Source organism: Oncorhynchus mykiss, chromosome 16 (genome assembly GCF_057628025.1).
Source record: "Oncorhynchus mykiss isolate SJ-2025 chromosome 16, ASM5762802v1, whole genome shotgun sequence".
Classification (NCBI taxonomy): domain Eukaryota; kingdom Metazoa; phylum Chordata; class Actinopteri; order Salmoniformes; family Salmonidae; genus Oncorhynchus; species Oncorhynchus mykiss.
In genome coordinates this window covers 75,094,216-75,114,070 of record NC_143037.1, presented here as the reverse complement: position 1 = coordinate 75,114,070, position 19,855 = coordinate 75,094,216, and the positions used below count along the sequence as shown (strand labels likewise).

At 44.1% G+C, this 19,855-nt stretch overlaps 3 protein-coding genes across 5 annotated transcripts in view; all 3 read left to right on the top strand.

Annotated features, from left to right (window-relative positions):
• Positions 1-10,723, top strand: part of LOC110492690 (S-adenosylhomocysteine hydrolase-like protein 1) — a 48,687-nt gene extending 37,964 nt beyond the window's left edge. Inside the window, exons 9-16 of one of the 3 annotated variants that reach the window (XM_036947728.2) lie at positions 934-1,086; positions 2,632-2,702; positions 4,389-4,483; positions 4,570-4,668; positions 8,123-8,191; positions 8,549-8,627; positions 9,008-9,128; positions 9,787-10,723. In XM_036947728.2, coding sequence (XP_036803623.1) covers positions 934-1,086; positions 2,632-2,702; positions 4,389-4,483; positions 4,570-4,668; positions 8,123-8,191; positions 8,549-8,627; positions 9,008-9,128; positions 9,787-9,793 — 694 coding nt within the window. In that variant the 3' untranslated portion in view covers positions 9,794-10,723. Of the gene's footprint in view, positions 1-933; positions 1,087-1,224; positions 1,307-2,631; positions 2,703-4,388; positions 4,484-4,569; positions 4,669-8,122; positions 8,192-8,548; positions 8,628-9,007; positions 9,136-9,786 lie in introns of those variants that run through there. The other 2 variants (XM_036947729.2, XM_090203931.1) reach the window with 2 other exon arrangements.
• A 162-nt stretch (positions 10,724-10,885) lies between these two features.
• On the top strand, positions 10,886-14,516 carry hspa1b (heat shock protein family A (Hsp70) member 1B). The gene is made up of 4 exons (XM_021567143.3): positions 10,886-11,390; positions 11,751-11,971; positions 12,068-12,172; positions 12,638-14,516. The coding sequence occupies exons 2-4, from the start codon at positions 11,792-11,794 to the stop codon at positions 14,285-14,287; spliced, it is 1,935 nt and encodes a 644-aa protein (XP_021422818.3). The 5' UTR covers positions 10,886-11,390; positions 11,751-11,791; the 3' UTR covers positions 14,288-14,516.
• Positions 14,517-18,117: 3,601 nt separating this feature from the next.
• The window catches only part of LOC110491176 (potpotassium voltage-gated channel subfamily C member 4), a 77,869-nt gene continuing 76,131 nt past the window's right edge, over positions 18,118-19,855 (top strand). The window contains exon 1 of the mRNA XM_036947726.2: positions 18,118-19,591. Coding sequence (XP_036803621.2) covers positions 18,971-19,591 — 621 coding nt within the window. The 5' untranslated portion in view covers positions 18,118-18,970. The remainder of the gene's footprint in view (positions 19,592-19,855) is intronic.

Genomic DNA, 19,855 nt, shown 5'->3' with positions numbered 1-19,855 from the left:
GAGTCCATCCTGGACGGGGAGTTGTCATGTAGAATAGAGTACAGGAACTACTGCTCCAGAGAGTCCATCCTGGACGGGTGAGGAGGAGTTGTCATGTAGAATATAGTACAGTAACTACTGCTCCAGAGAGTCCATCCTGGACGGGTGAGGAGGAGTTGTCATGTAGAATATAGTACAGTAACTACTGCTCCAGAGAGTCCATCCTGGACGGGGAGTTGTCATGTAGAATATAGTACAGTAACTACTACTCCAGAGAGTCCATCCTGGACGGGTGAGGAGGAGTTGTCATGTAGAATATAGTACAGTAACTACTGCTCCAGAGAGTCCATCCTGGACGGGGAGTTGTCATGTAGAATATAGTACAGTAACTACTGCTCCAGAGAGTCCATCCTGGACGGGTGAGGAGGAGTTGTCATGTAGAATATAGTACAGTAACTACTGCTCCAGAGAGTCCATCCTGGACGGGGAGTTGTCATGTAGAATATAGTACAGTAACTACTGCTCCAGAGAGTCCATCCTGGACGGGGAGTTGTCATGTAGAATATAGTACAGTAACTACTGCTCCAGAGAGTCCATCCTGGACGGGGAGTTGTCATGTAGAATAGAGTACAGGAACTACTGCTCCAGAGAGTCCATCCTGGACGGGGAGTTGTCATGTAGAATATAGTACAGTAACTACTGCTCCAGAGAGTCCATCCTGGACGGGGAGTTGTCATGTAGAATATAGTACAGTAACTACTGCTCCAGAGAGTCCATCCTGGACGGGGAGTTGTCATGGCAACATTAACAACTGTTCGTTCTCTACTTAGACATGAAATAATCTTCCTCTACGGAATCACAAATATGTCTCCAAGCAGATCAGAATGTTTTTTTTTTATTTTCATTTTTTAGTTTGTGATAGTTGTCACAAATGTATTTCCCTTCTTGCTGTAGTTTGAAGAGGACCACTGATGTGATGTTTGGAGGGAAACAGGTGGTTGTGTGTGGTTACGGAGAGGTGGGTAAGGGTTGCTGTTCTGCTCTGAAGGCTATGGGAGCCATCGTCTGCATCACGGAGATAGACCCCATCTGTGCCCTCCAGGGCTGGTAAGAAACCTCAGGGTGACATTTTACTCTTCTTAATATATATATATATATATATATATATATATGTTTTTTTACAATACAACAGTGGTGGTCATAATGAGCATAATGTCTGTGGATGATTTCTCTCCAACACGATAGCATGGATGGGTTCAGGGTGGTCATAATGAGCCTAATGTCTGTGGATGATTTCTCTCCAACACGATAGCATGGATGGGTTCAGGGTGGTCATAATGAGCCTAATGTCTGTGGATGATTTCTCTCCAACACGATAGCATGGATGGGTTCAGGGTGGTCATAATGAGCCTAATGTCTGTGGATGATTTCTCTCCAACACGATAGCATGGATGGGTTCAGGGTGGTCATAATGAGCATAACGTTTGTGGATGATTTCTCTCCAACACGATAGCATGGATGGGTTCAGGGTGGTCATAATGAGCATAACGTTTGTGGATGATTTCTCTCCAACACGATAGCATGGATGGGTTCAGGGTGGTCATAATGAGCATAATGTCTGTGGATGATTTCTCTCCAACACGATAGCATGGATGGGTTCAGGGTGGTCATAATGAGCCTAATGTCTGTGGATGATTTCTCTCCAACACGATAGCATGGATGGGTTCAGGGTGGTCATAATGAGCATAACGTTTGTGGATGATTTCTCTCCAACACGATAGCATGGATGGGTTCAGGGTGGTCATAATGAGCATAATGTCTGTGGATGATTTCTCTCCAACACGATAGCATGGATGGGTTCAGGGTGGTCATAATGAGCATAACGTTTGTGGATGATTTCTCTCCAACACGATAGCATGGATGGGTTCAGGGTGGTCATAATGAGCATAACGTTTGTGGATGATTTCTCTCCAACACGATAGCATGGATGGGTTCAGGGTGGTCATAATGAGCATAACGTTTGTGGATGATTTCTCTCCAACACGATAGCATGGATGGGTTCAGGGTGGTCATAATGAGCATAACGTTTGTGGATGATTTCTCTCCAACACGATAGCATGGATGGGTTCAGGGTGGTCATAATGAGCATAACGTTTGTGGATGATTTCTCTCCAACACGATAGCATGGATGGGTTCAGGGTGGTCATAATGAGCATAATGTCTGTGGATGATTTCTCTCCAACACGATAGCATGGATGGGTTCAGGGTGGTCATAATGAGCATAACGTTTGTGGATGATTTCTCTCCAACACGATAGCATGGATGGGTTCAGGGTGGTCATAATGAGCATAACGTTTGTGGATGATTTCTCTCCAACACGATAGCATGGATGGGTTCAGGGTGGTCATAATGAGCCTAATGTCTGTGGATGATTTCTCTCCAACACGATAGCATGGATGGGTTCAGGGTGGTCATAATGAGCATAATGTCTGTGGATGATTTCTCTCCAACACGATAGCATGGATGGGTTCAGGGTGGTCATAATGAGCATAATGTCTGTGGATGATTTCTCTCCAACACGATAGCATGGATGGGTTCAGGGTGGTCATAATGAGCATAACGTTTGTGGATGATTTCTCTCCAACACGATAGCATGGATGGGTTCAGGGTGGTCAAGCTGAATGAAGTCATTCGTCAGATGGATATTGTGATAACCTGCACAGGTAAACTAGAAACCAATCACATCAATCATTTATATATATATATATATATATTCTCAATCAATCAAAGCAATAATTTATCTATATTTATATATACATTTTTGATTTGATTGATACATATATATTCATAAAGTCAGTTGTCACAAAATGTCTTTCCAGTAACTCAGCCTAGAGGGGCAAGTGGAAGCACAGTGGTCCCAGAAAGCAGACGGATTCATTCTGTTCCACTCTGATAATCATACAAACATAAAACACCCTGTGTCTTCAAATTGAAATGCCCCAGCAGATGTCCATGTTTATGACTCAGCTTTATCCACCAAACGTCACCTGTTTAAACCACGCAGTATCTTTATCAAACCAGTTGGTGACTCACTTCATAACAGATTGCAGTCATTATTCTCTCTGCCTCTCTCTCTATCTCTCGCTCTGCCTCTCTGCCCCTCTCGGTCTCTCTCTCTGTCTCTATCTCTCTGTCTCTATCTCTCTCTCTATCGCTCTCTCTGCCTCTCTCTCTATCTCTCTCACTCTCTCTTTGCCCCTCTCGGTCTCTCTCTGTCTCTATCTCTCTCTCTGTCTCTATCTCTCTGTCTCTATCTCTCTGTCTCTATCTCTCTCTCTAGCTCTCTCTGTCCCTCTCTATGTCTCTCTCTGTCCCTCTCTGTCCCTCTCTGTCTCTCTCTGTCTCTCTCTCTCTCTCCCTGTCTCTCTCTGCCCCTCTCGGTCTCTCTCTGTCTCTATCTCTCTCTCTGTCTCTATCTCTCTGTCTCTATCTCTCTCTCTAGCTCTCTCTCTGCCTCTCTCTGTCCCTCTCTATGTCTCTCTCTGTCCCTCTCTGTCCCTCTCGGTCTCTCTCTGTCTCTCTCTCTCTCTCCCTGTCTCTCTCTGTCCCTTTCTCTCTCTCTCGCTCTCTGTCTCTATCTCTCTCTCTGTCTCTATCTCTCTGTCTCTATCTCTCTGTCTCTATCTCTCTCTCTAGCTCTCTCTCTGCCTCTCTCTGTCCCTCTCTATGTCTCTCTCTGTCTCTCTCTGTCTCTCTCTGTCTCTCTCTGTCTCTCTCTATCTCTCTCACTCTCTCTCTGCCCCTCTCGGTCTCTCTCTGTCTCTATCTCTCTCTCTGTCTCTATCTCTCTGTCTCTATCTCTCTCTCTAGCTCTCTCTCTGCCTCTCTCTGTCTCTCTCTGTCCCTCTCTGTCTCTCTCTGTCCCTCTCTGTCCCTCCCTGTCTCTCTCTGTCTCTGTCTCTCTCTCTCTGTCTCTCTCTGTCCCTCTCTATGTCTCTCTCTGTCTCTCTCTGTCCCTCTCTGTCTCTCTCTGTCTCTCTCTATCTCTCTCACTCTCTCTCTGCCCCTCTCGGTCTCTCTCTGTCTCTATCTCTCTCTCTGTCTCTATCTCTCTGTCTCTATCTCTCTCTCTAGCTCTCTCTCTGCCTCTCTCTGTCCCTCTCTGTCCCTCTCTGTCTCTCTCTGTCTCTCTCTCTCTCTCCCTGTCTCTCTCTGCCTCTCTTTCTCTCTCTCTCTCTCTGTCTCTCTCTCTCTCTCCCTGTCTCTCTCTGTCCCTTTCTCTCTCTCTCTGTCTCTGTCTCTCTCTCTCTCTCTGTACTACCGATGACTTACCTAACAATGTACATTTCAATCAGAGCTCAGATGAGCAAGGAGTGTTCTGACTACGTTGGTGTCTTGATGTCACTCAGGCAATAAGAACGTGGTGACCAGAGACCAGCTGGATCGGATTAAGAACGGATGTATAGTCTGCAACATGGGACATTCCAATACTGAGATTGATGTGGTGAGTTACTTTTGGTTGGGTGGGTTGGTGTGGGTGGGTCTGCTGCTCTGTCACTAACCGCTGTGTCTGGTCTCTCTCCCATCTAGGCCAGCCTGCGGAGCCCAGAGCTCACCTGGGAAAGGGTGCGTTCTCAGGTGGACCATGTGATCTGGCCCGACGGCAAGAGGGTCATTCTGCTGGCTGAGGTACTAGACACACACACACACACACACACACAGTACCTGGTCGTGTTGGCTGAGGTACAGTACCTGGGTCTGTTGGCCGAGGTACCTGGTCCTGTTGGCTGAGGTACAGTACCTGGGTCTTTTGGCCGAGGTACCTGGGTCTGTTGGCCGAGGTACCTGGGTCTGTTGGCCGAGGTACCTGGGTCTGTTGGCCGAGGTACCTGGGTCTGTTGGCCGAGGTACCTGGGTCTGTTGGCCGAGGTACGGTACCTGGGTCTGTTGGCCGAGGTACGGTACCTGGGTCTGTTGGCCGAGGTACGGCACCTGGTCCTGTTGGCCGAGGTACAGCATCTGGTCCTGTTGGCCGAGGTACGGCACCTGGTCCTGTTGGCCGAGGTACGGCACCTGGTCCTGTTGGCCGAGGTACGGCACCTGGTCCTGTTGGCCGAGGTACGGCACCTGGTCCTGTTGGCCGAGGTACGGCACCTGGTCCTGTTGGCCGAGGTACGGCACCTGGTCCTGTTGGCCGAGGTACGGCACCTGGTCCTGTTGGCCGAGGTACGGCACCTGGTCCTGTTGGCCGAGGTACGGCACCTGGTCCTGTTGGCCGAGGTACGGCAACTGGTCCTGTTGGCCGAGGTACGGCACCTGGGTCTGTTGGCCGAGGTACGGCACCTGGGTCTGTTGGCCGAGGTACGGTACCTGGGTCTGTTGGCCGAGTAGTATTTCTATCTGTAATAATGCCTTTTGTGGGGAAAAACTCATTCTGATTGGCTGGACCTGGCTCCCAATTGGGTGGGCCTATCCACTCCCAGTCCCACCCATTAATGTGCCCCTGCCCAGTCATGTGAAATCCATTGATTAGGGCCTAATGAATTTATCACAATTGACTGATTTCCTTATATGAACTGTAACAGTAATATCAGTAATATCTTTGAAAATATTTAATGTTGCGTTTAGAGGTCGACCGATTATGATTTTTCAACGCCGATAACGATTTATTGGAGGACCAAAAAAATCCGATCCCGATTAATCGGCCGATTTTTATATATAGTGTGGCAAAAAAGTATTTAGTCAGCCACCAATTGTGCAAGTTCTCCCACTTAAAAAGATGAGAGAGGCCTGTAATTTTCATCATAGGTACACTTCAACTATGACAGACAAAATGAGAAATCCAGAAAATCACATTGTAGGATTTTTAATGAATTTATTTGCAAATTATGGTGGAAAATAAGTATTTGGTCACCTACAAACAAGCAAGATTTCTGGCTCTCACAGACCTGTAACTTCTTCTTTAAGAGGCTCCTCTGTACTCCACTCGTTACCTGTATTAATGGCACCTGTTTGAACTTGTTATCAGTATAAAAGACACCTGTCCACAACCTCAAACAGTCACACTCCAAACTCCACTATGGACAAGACCAAAGAGCTGTCAAAGGACACCAGAAACAAAATTGTAGACCTGCACCAGGCTGGGAAGACTGAATCTGCAATAGGTAAGCAGCTTGGTTTGAAGAAATCAACTGTGGGAGCAATTATTAGGAAATGGAAGCCATACAAGACCACTGATAATCTCCCTCGATCTGGGGCTCCACGCAAGATCTCTCCCCGTGGGGTCAAAATGATCACAAGAACGGTGAGCAAAAATCCCAGAACCACACGGGGGGACCTAGTGAATGACCTGCAGAGAGCTGGGACCAAAGTAACAAAGCCTACCATCAGTAACACACTACGCTGCCTGGGACTCAAATCCTGCAGTGCCAGACGTGTCCCCCTGCTTAAGCCAGTACATGTCAAGGCCCGTCTGAAGTTTGCTAGAGAGCATTTGGATGATCCAGAAGAAGATTGGGAGAATGTCATATGGTCAGATGAAACCAAAATATAACTTTTTGGTAAAAACTCAACTCGTCGTGTTTGGAGGACAAAGAATACTGAGTTGCATCCAAAGAACACCATACCTACTGTGAAGCATGGGGGTGGAGACATCATGCTTTGGGGCTGTTTTTCTGCAAAGGGACCAGGACGACTGATCCGTGTAAAGGAAAGAATGAATGGGGCCATGTATCGTGAGATTTTGAGTGAACACCTCCTTCCATCAGCAAGGGCATTGAAGATGAAACGTGGCTGGGTCTTTCAGCATGACAATGATCCCAAACACACCGCCCGGGCAACGAAGAAGTGGCTTCGTAAGAAGCATTTCAAGGTCCTGGAGTGGCCTAGCCAGTCTCCAGATCTCAACCCCATAGAAAATCTTTGGAGGGAGTTGAAAGTCCATGTTGCCCAGCAACAGCCCCAAAACATCACTGCTCCAGAGGAGATCTGCATGGATGAATGGGCCAAAATGTATTTCAGGATACTAAGATGGAATGAGCTTTAGTTTGTATTTCCGGATACTGAGATGGTATGAGCTTTAGTTTGTATTTCAGGATACTAAGATGGAATGAGCTTTAGTTTGTATTTCAGGATACTAAGATGGAATGAGCTTTAGTTTGTATTTCAGGATACTAAGATGGAATGAGCTTTGGTTTGTATTTCAGGATACTAAGATGGAATGAGCTTTGGTTTGTATTTCAGGATACTAAGATGGAATGAGCTTTAGTTTGTATTTCAGGATACTGAGATGGAATGAGCTTTAGTTTGTATTTCAGGATACTGAGATGGAATGAGCTTTAGTTTGTATTTCAGGAAACAATTCCCTCTCAAACCTTTCTCTGTGATTGAAAAAGCTCCGAACAACCTTCTAGAGTTACAAAATACTTCATTGGAGAGGGAGAGATTTTCCACAGTGAGCTGTATCCTGGTGACCTTTTTGTCACCTTTGTCAGCTCCCAAACCTGACTCTGTTATTGAAAATGCAATAAAATACTGGCTTGGCCAGAGAGGTTTCCCACTAACTTCATGGACGTTAGTGTTAACCAATGCTCTGTGCCCAGTGTTAACCAATGCTCTGTGCCCAGTGTTAACCAATGCTCTGTGCCCAGTGTTAACCAATGCTCTGTAGTATCAGGGTGTACTCTGAGGTGTAGTATCAGGGTGCACTCTGTGGTGTAGTATCAGGGTGTACTCTGAGGTGTAGTTTCAGGGTGTTCTCTGAGGTGTAGTATCAGGGTGTTCTCTGAGGTGTAGTTTCAGGGTGTACTCTGTGGTGTAGTATCAGGGTGCACTCTGGGGTGTATTATCAGAGTCTACACTGGGGTGTAGTATCAGGGTGTACTCTGGGGTATAGTATCAGAGTGTACTCTGGGGTGTAGTATCAGGGTGTACTCTGGGGTGTAGTATCAGGGTGTACTCTGGGGTGTAGTATCAGAGTGTACTCTGGGATCTTCTTTCATAGCTGGACTCATCTGTGTGTTATGCTCTTCTATCTGTTCTAATCTCTGTTTTGATTTCAAAGTGCATTGTCAGTTTCCCTGTGAATGGCTACATGACTGACCAGTTGATTCGTGTAATGTGTGTGCTCTGTGTTTCCCTATAGGGTCGTCTGTTGAATCTGAGTTGTTCCACAGTCCCCACGTTTGTTCTGTCCATCACAGCTACTACTCAGGTGAGGCATCTAGTTTGTTTAGATGACAGTTGTGTCAAAAACACACAGAAAAAAACTAGTTATTTTCTATTCCTAAAAATATTAATTTAGTTTTTTTTTCTGTCTTTTTTTTTAATGCTCGTCGTATAAACTTAGACAATAGTCTGTACCAATAATATCTAAGCACCCCTAAATTGAATGTGAAAATGCTGAGGGTTTTTTTTTTACTAGTCATACTTGTTGCTTTAGAGGTTTGCTGAAGACGAGACTTGAGTTAGGATATCTCCTGCTCTCCTGTTGTTTTGCTGTTACCTGAGCTTTGTGGGAATGGGATGTTGGCAGCGTTGAGACTCTGTGGTGGTCTGTGTCTCTCCGCAGGCCCTGGCTCTGATTGAGCTGTTCAATGCTCCCGAGGGACGCTACAAACAGGACGTCTATCTGCTGCCTAAGAAAATGGGTAAGACCTGGGCCCGTCCGTAATGGCACCCTATATTCCCTTTTATAGTGCATTACTTTGGACCAGGCCATAGGGCTCTGGTCAAAGTTAGTGCACTATGTAGTGAATAGGGTGCCATTTGAGGAGCAGACCATTGATCTGCATACATACAAGTAGTCTCTGACTGAGCCTTATTGGTGAAAATTTTCATGAATTCATGTGATAAATGTGTACCGCATAGGTTTCAATGGGCAGTTTGTTGTATGTGGCTCGACGTCGCCACCTAGTGTTTTCTTTTTACACACGACGCTCCATTTTTCCTAACAAGTATGTGTGTGCTGTAAGTAGTGAACTACAAAAGAGGCGTTCCTCTTCACAATCCACCTGTGTCTTCCATCCAGATGAGTACGTGGCCAGCTTGCACATGCCCAACTTTGACGCCCACCTGACAGAGCTGTCTGACGAGCAGGCCAAATACATGGGCCTGAACAAGAATGGACCCTTCAAACCCAACTACTACAGGTACTGAGACTTGTCTTTTCTCTATCTGATTGTCTCCCTATGGAAACATTTAAGTGAGCCTTGTCCGAACCAGAACTGTCCATATCTCCTGTTACAGGACAACTGGTCGAAGGGCCTTGAGAGCCATCAGGTCTCATTTTGAGAGTCTTTGGTATGACTAGACTGGGGATCAACTCTGCGATAGGGTTGGAGTGAGGACCACTATCAAATGTCAAGCTAAACAATTAACCTAGGCTACAAACAAATCTAAAAGTGAAATAAGAAATTCTAAATGCAAAATGTAAAAAACCAAGTCAGAAAGAAAACAAAAAACAAAACAAGTATTCTCTCATCAAATATTTTGAGGTAATATTACCGGTTGCCACGGCAATGACTCTGATGAGGTTGTCTGTATTTGAGTGAGTGTGGTGATGGGTGTTGGGGAAAACAGTCCAGAAGGATGATCTGGGGTTTGAGTTTTAGATGTGGGTTAGTAAGTGGTACTAACTAGTTCTGGAAAAGGGAAAGTAAAATCATACACTCATGGAACACAGCAACAAACAAAACAATGATATGACATGGTCCTGTATTTCACGGATATTATGTAGACAAATTCAATCAAATTGTAGTCACATGATTGTTTTTTAATAAAATCATACCTACTGTCTTTGTCTCCAAGGTATTAATGGAAATGGACAACGCGGTGACCTGCAAGCAACAACATATGGAATAAGTGAATATAATATCTCTATTTTATTTGATAAGTTATTACAAAAGGGAAGAATAATAATCATTTTGCTTTTGCTGAATGTAAATGTTATTATTAACATTGTCACGCATAATAATATTGATTATATCTAACTTGTCTGTCAGGTGCATGAATCTAACCATGCATATCAAACAGCAGAGACCAAGCACGTGTTCCAAATGGCACCCTATTTCATTTGTAGTGCACTACTTTTGACCAGAGCCTATGGGTAGTAGTGCACTACATAGGGAATAGGGTGTCATTTGGGACTTAGGCCAAGAGAAGTAACCATTAAAAATGTTAGTCATATAATTTTAGTCTGCTGGCTATCCTTTAAATCTCTTGAAGTATTAATTTAGTCACAATCACAATGTTCATTAATGTCAATATGTCACTGTTACTGTGTACACACACACTGACATTTTAAATTAAGTACATTCCATGAGCCAGAATTGTGTTTGTGATCCTAACTGGACTGTTTTAATGTCTGGTGAAGCATTGAAGAAGCTACGTGTCATTAAGCTGAGAGTCGATGTGTCTTCACAGCCACTTGCTATCAGTTCATCTCAATGTTAAGTTTCATTCGTGGCTATTTGTTATGTTTGAAAGTATTCTCTATTTTATAGATTTAAAAGCACAGTTTGTCCAAGTTGATTTGTAAAGTCTCTCATAGAAACTGTTCTGCTGTCGCTTAATGGTTCTGTTGATTTTTAAGTCGTATGTTGACAGACATGCCTTGTGGTGATTTCTGCTTTCACTTGCTTATGTGGATCATCTAAATTATTTATACTTGTGATTGTTGTAACTGGATGTATGATATAGCAGCAATAAGCTCATCCTATAATTAATAAACAGAAATATACATTTATAATTTGTTTGTAGAATTTATTTGTGTGTGTGTGTGTGTGTGCATTGGCAATTTTAGAGTGTAAATCTTGTTGGGCAAAAAAATAAAAGTGGGATGCATGCCAGCAAAGCCACCATACAACACAACTTTTGACCGGTAGTGTGAATATATTTTATTTTAGGTAAAACATGTGGGGCTATAAACCAGTGGCGCTGTACCTTTTCATTCTTCCAGCGAGGTTCACGTCTAAAGCGACTTTTCATGTTCATAAATGCTCTTTCGCGCACTTTCCCGAACCTGTTGCCTATTGCCTTTTCAAAACGGTCCAGAATGTTAGCTCTCCGCGGTGTGTTCAGCTCTACTGGTGTGGTGTCGGGTTGCCTCCAACTCTAGAATATTCACCGGCTTTCCCAGAGCGTCGCTACGGCTGCACTAACTAATATTAGTTACTGCAGCTGGGAAAGCCGGTGAATATTCTAGAGATTCACGTGTCACAGAAGAAGTGTGATCATTCTAGAAAGCTGTTTTTATGTATATAAGCCATGGATCTCTCTCAGTTGAGGTGTATCTTTTTGGAATAACCACACGACTCAAGAGCAAAGACCCGAGCAGGGGGGCGGACACCACTCAGGACTCAAAACGAGGTCCTTCAATATATCGAAGAGAAGAACCAAAGCTGTCTACCGTTGTAAGTTATAATGTTGACGCTGACAGACAGTTCGTAGACCATGCCTATACAGTTACCTTAAATGGATTGATTATTGGTTCTTCTGACTATGAACAGGGAGAGAAAAAAACATGATATTACCAAAACCATTAAAAAATCTAATGTAAATAAGCAGTTATTTACATGATTTGAATTGTAGATATGTAGAACCATGTCCATGTTCAATATTAGACTATACACCTCTAGACATCTCAGTTGAGTGTAAATGACTGAATCAAATCATAAAAGTATAAATGCCATAATAACAGTAAGACCTTTCATAAAATACAGAAAATATTAAATCATGATAATAAAATGTTGTTCTTAATCTTACTCATGTAGGAACTCAAACAACAACAACAACAACAACAAAATTAACCAAGATGTCTTCAGCAAAGGGAGTATCCATTGGCATTGACCTGGGCACCACCTATTCCTGTGTGGGGGTGTTCCAGCATGGCAAGGTGGAGATCATCGCCAACGACCAGGGAAACAGAACAACGCCCAGCTACGTGGCCTTCACCGACACAGAGAGACTCATTGGAGACGCAGCAAAGAACCAGGTAGGTCCCACTTTGGAAAGTCTGTCTGTCTAATCTAGTAGATTCATGTATTTTGTTTTCAAAAAATACATTTATATTTAAATTATTTCACTGCAGGTGGCCATGAACCCCACTAACACTGTGTTCGACGCCAAACGCCTGATTGGCAGGAAGTTCGACGACCAGATTGTTAAATCAGACATGAAGCTGTGGCCCTTCAAGGTGATTTAAAATATATATTTTTTTTTTCAGTTTTGAAAAATACAAGCTCAAATGTATTACAACCAAGTGCTCATTCTTCTACAAATTGTAACTGAAAAATCACAAACAAATAAACACAAAAACATGTACAGTGTTCATAGATACAGGATTACATACATACAAGGTTACACACATACAGGGTTACACACATACAAGGTTACATACATACAGGGTTACATACATACAAGGTTACATAGATACAGGATTACATACATACAATGTTATATACATACATACATACATACATACATACATACATACATACATACATACATACAAGGATACATACATACATACAAATATACATAAAGGTTACATACATACATACATACAGGGTTACATACATACAGAGTACATACACTAAAAGACGTGAAAAGCTTGAGTATATCAATAGACTTCATGACCTTGTTGTTCTCACTCTTCTAGGTGATCAGCGACGGTGGAAAGCCCAGAGTCCAGGTGGAGTACAAGGGAGAGACCAAGGCCTTCTACCCCGAAGAGATCTCCTCAATGGTCCTCGTCAAGATGAAGGAGATTGCTGAGGCCTACCTGGGCCAGAAGGTGTCCAATGCAGTCATCACAGTCCCAGCCTACTTCAACGACTCCCAGAGGCAGGCTACTAAAGACGCTGGGGTGATCTCTGGACTGAACGTCCTGAGGATCATCAATGAGCCCACGGCGGCGGCTATCGCCTATGGCCTGGACAAAGGCAAGAGAGGGGAGCGCAATGTTCTCATCTTTGATCTCGGCGGAGGCACCTTTGACGTCTCCATCCTGACCATCGAGGACGGGATATTCGAGGTGAAGGCCACAGCTGGGGACACTCACCTGGGAGGGGAGGACTTTGACAACCGCCTGGTCAACCACTTTGTGGAGGAGTTCAAGAGGAAGAACAAGAAGGACATCAGCCAGAACAAGAGGGCAGTGAGAAGGCTGAGGACAGCCTGTGAGAGGGCCAAGAGAACTCTCTCCTCCAGTTCCCAGGCCAGCGTCGAGATCGACTCCCTCTTCGAAGGCATGGACTTCTACACCTCCATCACCAGGGCTCGGTTTGAAGAACTCAACTCGGAGCTCTTCAGGGGAACCCTGGACCCGGTCGAGAAGGCCCTGAAAGACGCTAAGATGGACAAGGCTCAGGTCCAGGAGATAGTCCTGGTCGGTGGCTCCACTCGAATCCCTAAGATTCAGAAGCTCCTGCAGGACTTCTTTAATGGAAGGGAACTCAACAAGAGCATCAACCCAGATGAAGCGGTGGCTTACGGCGCTGCCGTCCAGGCGGCCATCTTGATGGGCGACACCTCTAAGAATGTCCAGGACCTTCTCCTCCTTGACGTGGCTCCTCTGTCCCTGGGCATCGAGACGGCTGGAGGGGTCATGACCGCCCTGATCACACGTAACACCACCATCCCCACCAAGCAGACCCAGATCTTCTCCACCTATGCTGACAACCAGCCAGGTGTGCTCATCCAGGTGTACGAGGGAGAGAGAGCCATGACCAAGGACAATAATTTGCTGGGAAAGTTTGAGCTCACGGGTATCCCTCCCGCTCCTAGAGGAGTTCCCCAAGTCGAGGTGACCTTCGACATCGACGCTAACGGCATCCTGAACGTGTCGGCTGTGGATAAAAGTACAGGCAAGGAGAACAAGATCACCATCACCAACGACAAGGGGCGACTCAGTAAAGAAGACATAGAGAGGATGGTGCAGGACGCAGACAAATACAAAGCTGAGGACGATGCCCAGAGGGAGAAGATAGCAGCCAAGAACGGGTTGGAGTCCTACACGTTTAACATGAAGAGTAGTGTAGAAGATCCAAACCTGGCAGGGAAGATCAATGAGGATGACAAGAAGAAGGTTGTTGAGAAGTGCAACCAAACTATCTCCTGGTTGGAGAACAACCAGATGGCTGAGAAGGAGGAGTTTGAATACCAACAGAAGGAGCTGGAGAGAGTGTGTAACCCAATCGTATCCAAGCTCTACCAGGGGGCGGGAGGGGCTAGTCCAATGGGGAGTTGTGGCAGCCAGGCTGGGGGCGGTGCTAGCTCTCAGGGCCCTACCATTGAAGAGGTGGACTAAATAATCAATCAGTAAATCAATTGCCGATCAATGGATCGATCACTAAAGAGGCCTCATAAGCTAATGGTGCTTCTAATATAGGTACTGTTTGTCAGCTAGCTCAACTTTCATAGCACTATATATGTACATAGATTTGCTGTCACTACAAGTGCACTTTATTTTTTGTGTCAAATCTTCAACCCTAAACTGTTTGCAGAAATTCATTAAATGGTGATTACGTGCATCAGAATTATGAGTGCAATATTTATTTGTTATTTATTTATTTATTTATTTGACCACTAAGTGAAATGCCATACCCAGTTGTTTTTGTATCATTATTCTCACGTACACTCTCTCAGAATACAACCACAGTTCAGATAACTGTGCCACCGTGCTTCTACACCTGCATTGCTTGCTGTTTAGGGGTTTCAGGCTGGGTTTCTGTACAGCACTTTGAGATATCAGCTGATGTACGAAGGGCTATATAAATACATTTGATTTGATAATGTTTTTTTTTTAAATAAATCCTTTTGTAATTATATTACCATTCAAATGTTTAAAAAAAATACAAATACTATACTCAAGTTTATACTCAAGTATTAATCGTGTTTATAAACAATGTACTCTACAACAGTAGAGTGATTGACATTGATATTCAAACCAAACTTGATGATGTATGTTTCGATGGATTATTCACTCTAAACTCAAGTGAACATAAATACGTCCCAAATGGCACCCTATTCCCTATATAGTGCACTACTTTAGACCAGGGCCCTATGGAACCCTATTCCCCATATAGTGCACTACTTTTGACCAGTGCCCATAGGGTAGTGGACTAATAAGTGGACTATGTAGGGAAATAGGGTTTCATTCAATTATGTGTTCAATTAAACCCATAACAGTTTAAATGATTGGTTTCTTTAGGTTATTCTCAAGCTGTTATGCATCAATATGTACACTAGATGGCAGAGTTAGGCATGCAAAGAAACTCATTATTTCAAAAATAGGTTATTTTGAACCTGTTCGCCTGTTGAAGCCGACTTGTCTTATGTAATGAATTTGAATATGCTAATATGCTCATCAGAATACTCTCTACAAGTGTAAACACTAAGCAGCCTATGTGAGCAGAATTAAATTACATTTTACTCTGGGTCTGAAAATGAAACGCATCACAAGATGGGGGATGATGACATGAAAGTATTACGAAGCTGAACAAAAAATATAAACACAACATGCAACAACTTCAAAGATTTTCCTGAGTTACAGTTCATATGAGGAAATCAGTCAATTTAAATAAATTAATTAGGCCCTAATCTATAGATTTCACCTGACTGGGAATACAGATATGCATCTGTTGGTCACAGATACCTTAAAAAAAAAAAGTAGGGGCGTGGATCAGAAAACCAGTCAGTATCTGGTGTGACCACCATTTGTCTCATGCAGATGCAGTCATCTTCACATAGTGTTGATCAGGCTGTTGATTGTGACCTGTTGGAATGTTGTTCCACTCCTCTTCAATGGCTGTGCGACGTTGCTGGATATTGGCGGGAACTGGAACATTCTAAATGGGTGACTGCATGCAGGCCATAGAATAACTGGGAAATGTTCAGCTTCCAGTAATTGTGAAACGACAACGGGCCTCAGGATCCCGTCACTGTATCTCTGTGCATTCAAATTGCCATCGAATAAAATGCAATTTTATTCGTTGTCCGTAGCTATGGGCATATCATAACCCCACCGCACTTTGTTCACATCAGCAAACCGCTCGCCCACACGGCGCCATACACTCAGTCTGCCTGGTACAGTTGAAACTGTGATTCATCCGTGAAGAGCACACTTCTCCAGTGGCCATTGAAGGTGAGCATTTATTTATTTTTTTACATTTATTTAACTAGGCAAGGCAGTTAAGAACAAATTCTTATTTTCAATGACTGCCTAGGAACAGTGGGTTAACTGCCTGTTCAGGGGCAGAACGACAGATTTGTACCTTGTCAGCTCGGGGGTTTGAACTTGCAACCTTATGGTTACTAGTCCAACGCTCTAACCACTAGGCTACCCTGCCGCCCCAGGGTTGCCTAGTGACCACTGAAGTCGGTTACGACGCAGAACTGCAGTCAGGTCACGACCCCGGTGAGGACAACGAGCACGCAGACGAGCTTCCCTGAGACGGTTTCTGACCGTTTGTGCAGAAATTCTTTGGTTGTGCAAACCCCCAGTTTCATCAGTTGTCCAGTTGGCTGGTTGCAGACGGTGAAGAAGGGGAGGTCCTGGACTGGCGTGGTAACACTTGGTCTGTGATTGTGATGCCAGTTGGACATACTGACAAAATCTCAAAAAACTATGTTGGAGGTGGCTTATGCTAGAGCAATGCATATTCCGTCTATCAACAGCTGTGGTGAACAGTCATCATGCCAATTGCACGCTCCCTCAAAAAACTTGAGACATCTGTGGCATTGTGTTGTGTTACAAAACTGCACATTTTAGAGTGGCCTTTTTATTGTCCCCGGCACAAGGTGCACTTGTGTAATGATCATGCTTTTTAATCAGCTTATTGATATGCCGCACCTGCCAAGTAGATGGATTATCTTGGCAAAGGAGAAGTGAACAAATTTGTGCACAACATTTGAGAGAAATAAGCTTTTGGTGTGCATGGAACAATTCTGGGCTGTTTTATTTCAGCTCATTTAACATTTTTTATTTATATTACCTAGGCAAGTCAGTATAGAACAAATTCTTATTTTCAATGACGGCCTAGGAACGGTGGGTTAACTGCCTGTTCAGGGGCAGAACGACAGATTTGTAACCTTGTCAGCTCGGGGGTTTGAACTTGCAACCTTCCGGTTACTAGTCCAACGCTCTAACCACTAGGCTACCTTGGAACTCACACGTCATGTGTTGTGTTTATATATATATTTTTGTTCAGTGTACACACTTATTTCCAAAGTGGTCATGGCATTAGGACACAACAGGTAGCGTTAATGCTTATTCTATCCCCATGCAATTGTTGTTTTTCTTCTTCAGTCAGCAGCTAAGTTGATAGATACAAGGATAACTTGGTGCTAATGCACTTATGTCAAATCCGCCTCCTCTAATGAAGGAGACGTATCTTAGTCAAAGAGCATCAGTGCGAGGAAGAGAAACATTCAAGAGTGAAGTACAGGCATCGCATCATATTCCCTCCTCATTGCAAGAGCACATGTGTTACGAGGAGGAGAAGTGAAAGTTCCTCTCGCACAGCATCACTTTTTAATAAGATAGAAGAACAATAATCGTTGATAATTGTTGATAATATAGAAAATACAATCGCGATGCTCCGATTTTCTAATGATTTCTAATGACGTTGTTATGAAGAGGTGATCCATGGGTAATAACGACTGTTACTTCTTAACCCTATCTCAAAGGACTTGTATAAGTGCTGATCGGCACCTTGGTAGCAACACATGAGTGAGGAATTTATATAGGCAATGATGTATAGTTTGAACCTGCTGTATTACAGCAAATGAAGCTGCCCATTTTTCAAGGACCTCACAGTAGTGTAACTCATATCATTTCATATTTATAGAGGTGTTTGTGTGTGTGTGTGTGTGAATTCATTGTTTAGCTATCCTAATTGAGTCTCTCTCTATATATAATGAGGTGTACCCCTGATGTGTCCTCAGCCTACATTGCACAGCGCACCCAACAAGTTGCTGACACAGGCCTGCATGAATCTACAGATGGTGATATTTTATTAAATATTAAATTAAATTAAAGGGAGTGGCATAGAATAATATCTCCTTCAAATGACTCTTCAGCGCAAAAAGGGTTAATTTATTGGGGCTGTCGCACGCCCCAGGCAGCCTGCAGGATGTGTTGGTTGTGTCGTCTCTGACTGACTATGGTGAGGCTGAGGGAGGAGGAGGAGGGAGGATACTTCTGGTTGGAGAAGCAAAAGATCCTGAACCTTCCTGAAAAACAACCTCACACATCTCACGCGCCTCTCTGCCTCGAGGACGACATCGTCGCAAATTGATGGAATATTCCAAGCGCGTGTATCCATTTGGATCATAGGGGTCAACTTTCATGTTAAAGAAACTTGTTCGATTTCTTATTTTTTTTTTTTGAGGGGGGAGGGGGGGGGGGGCTCCGATGGATTTCGTGACTAAGGTGAGAGGACCTTGGGTTATTGCTTTTAAGCGGCTCCAATCACTTGACAACATTCACATAGAAATAGCAGCTCTCCAAATTTGAACAATTTATAGATTTGATGTAGAATACAAAACTCCCAATATTCCATCATTTGAAACTCGTTTAAGGTCGAGAAGTAGGTATCCTTGACTGAACTGTTGAATTATTGAAGCTACAACATTTGCTTATTTATAGACATTAGGCTATAAATAATTTATATTAGTACACAAATATTTTGTGAACAAAAGCCCGCCAATCCCATATTTATATAGATATTTTGAGATTGCGAACATTATTTAGGGGAGGTATTTATCGCAGGTGGTTTTTATTCAAGGCCACTCTGTCTGCCGCTCGCATTGGACTTGTTGAAGCAGAGAACCAACTGTCGACGGGACGAAGAGTTGGATAAATGAGTCGTATCACAAGGACTGACATGAGAACGAACTCTGAACCGTCACCGTGTAGTTGCTTCAGGGGTATATAATAAAGGATAAACACAAACCAACGTAATAACCAACCGTTTATTCATCTAAATCTATGATCAGCTCGGTGTGTGTTTCGTCTTACCGAGGACGAAAGTCAGGTAACAAACCTCCGTCCAAGACATGTCTGAAGGAAGAGATGACCAGGGGGGAGGACTCGGAGAAAATTGTTATCAATGTTGGTGGCACAAGACACGAAACTTACAAGAGCACACTTAGGACCCTACCGGGGACACGCCTGGCCTGGTTAGCCGACCCGCCAGAGACAAACGCAAACAAGGAATCCCTCCCCGTAGGACCCATATCGCCAACTACAAACGAGTTATTTTTCGACAGGCACCCTGGCATATTCGCTTATGTGTTGAACTATTATAGAACTGGCAAGCTTCATTGCCCCGCCGATGTCTGCGGGCCTCTTTTTGAAGAGGAGTTGGCGTTTTGGGGGATAGATGAGACCGACGTGGAGCCGTGTTGCTGGATGACCTACCGGCAGCATCGGGACGCAGAGGAGGCGCTGGACATATTCGAACCACCGGACCCAGATGACACGGACGATGAACTACCCAGACGGTTCGGCATCGAGGACTGCCCGGAAAGATCGAGGGGATGCTGCGAAGTTTGTCAACCAAAGATATGGGCACTCTTTGAGGACCCCTACTCATCCAGGGCTGCTAGAGTAAGTGTACCTTTTTGTTTGTTTTGCATAATAAACCATGCTTATAAACCAGGGTCGCTACAATACTATTGTAATTTGTAGTAATAGGCGTCCTGTTCACAAACTCCCACAGTTAATCTTTAGAATAATGCAATGCAATCAACAGGTGTTGTAGAGAGCGTGTCCGCCGACGCGCCACCGAAAATCAACAGGTGTGTGTGTCTGTTCTCTCAGTTGCATCTGGCTGCTGTGGAACACCAAACAAGACAAGCCGCTAGCAGGAAA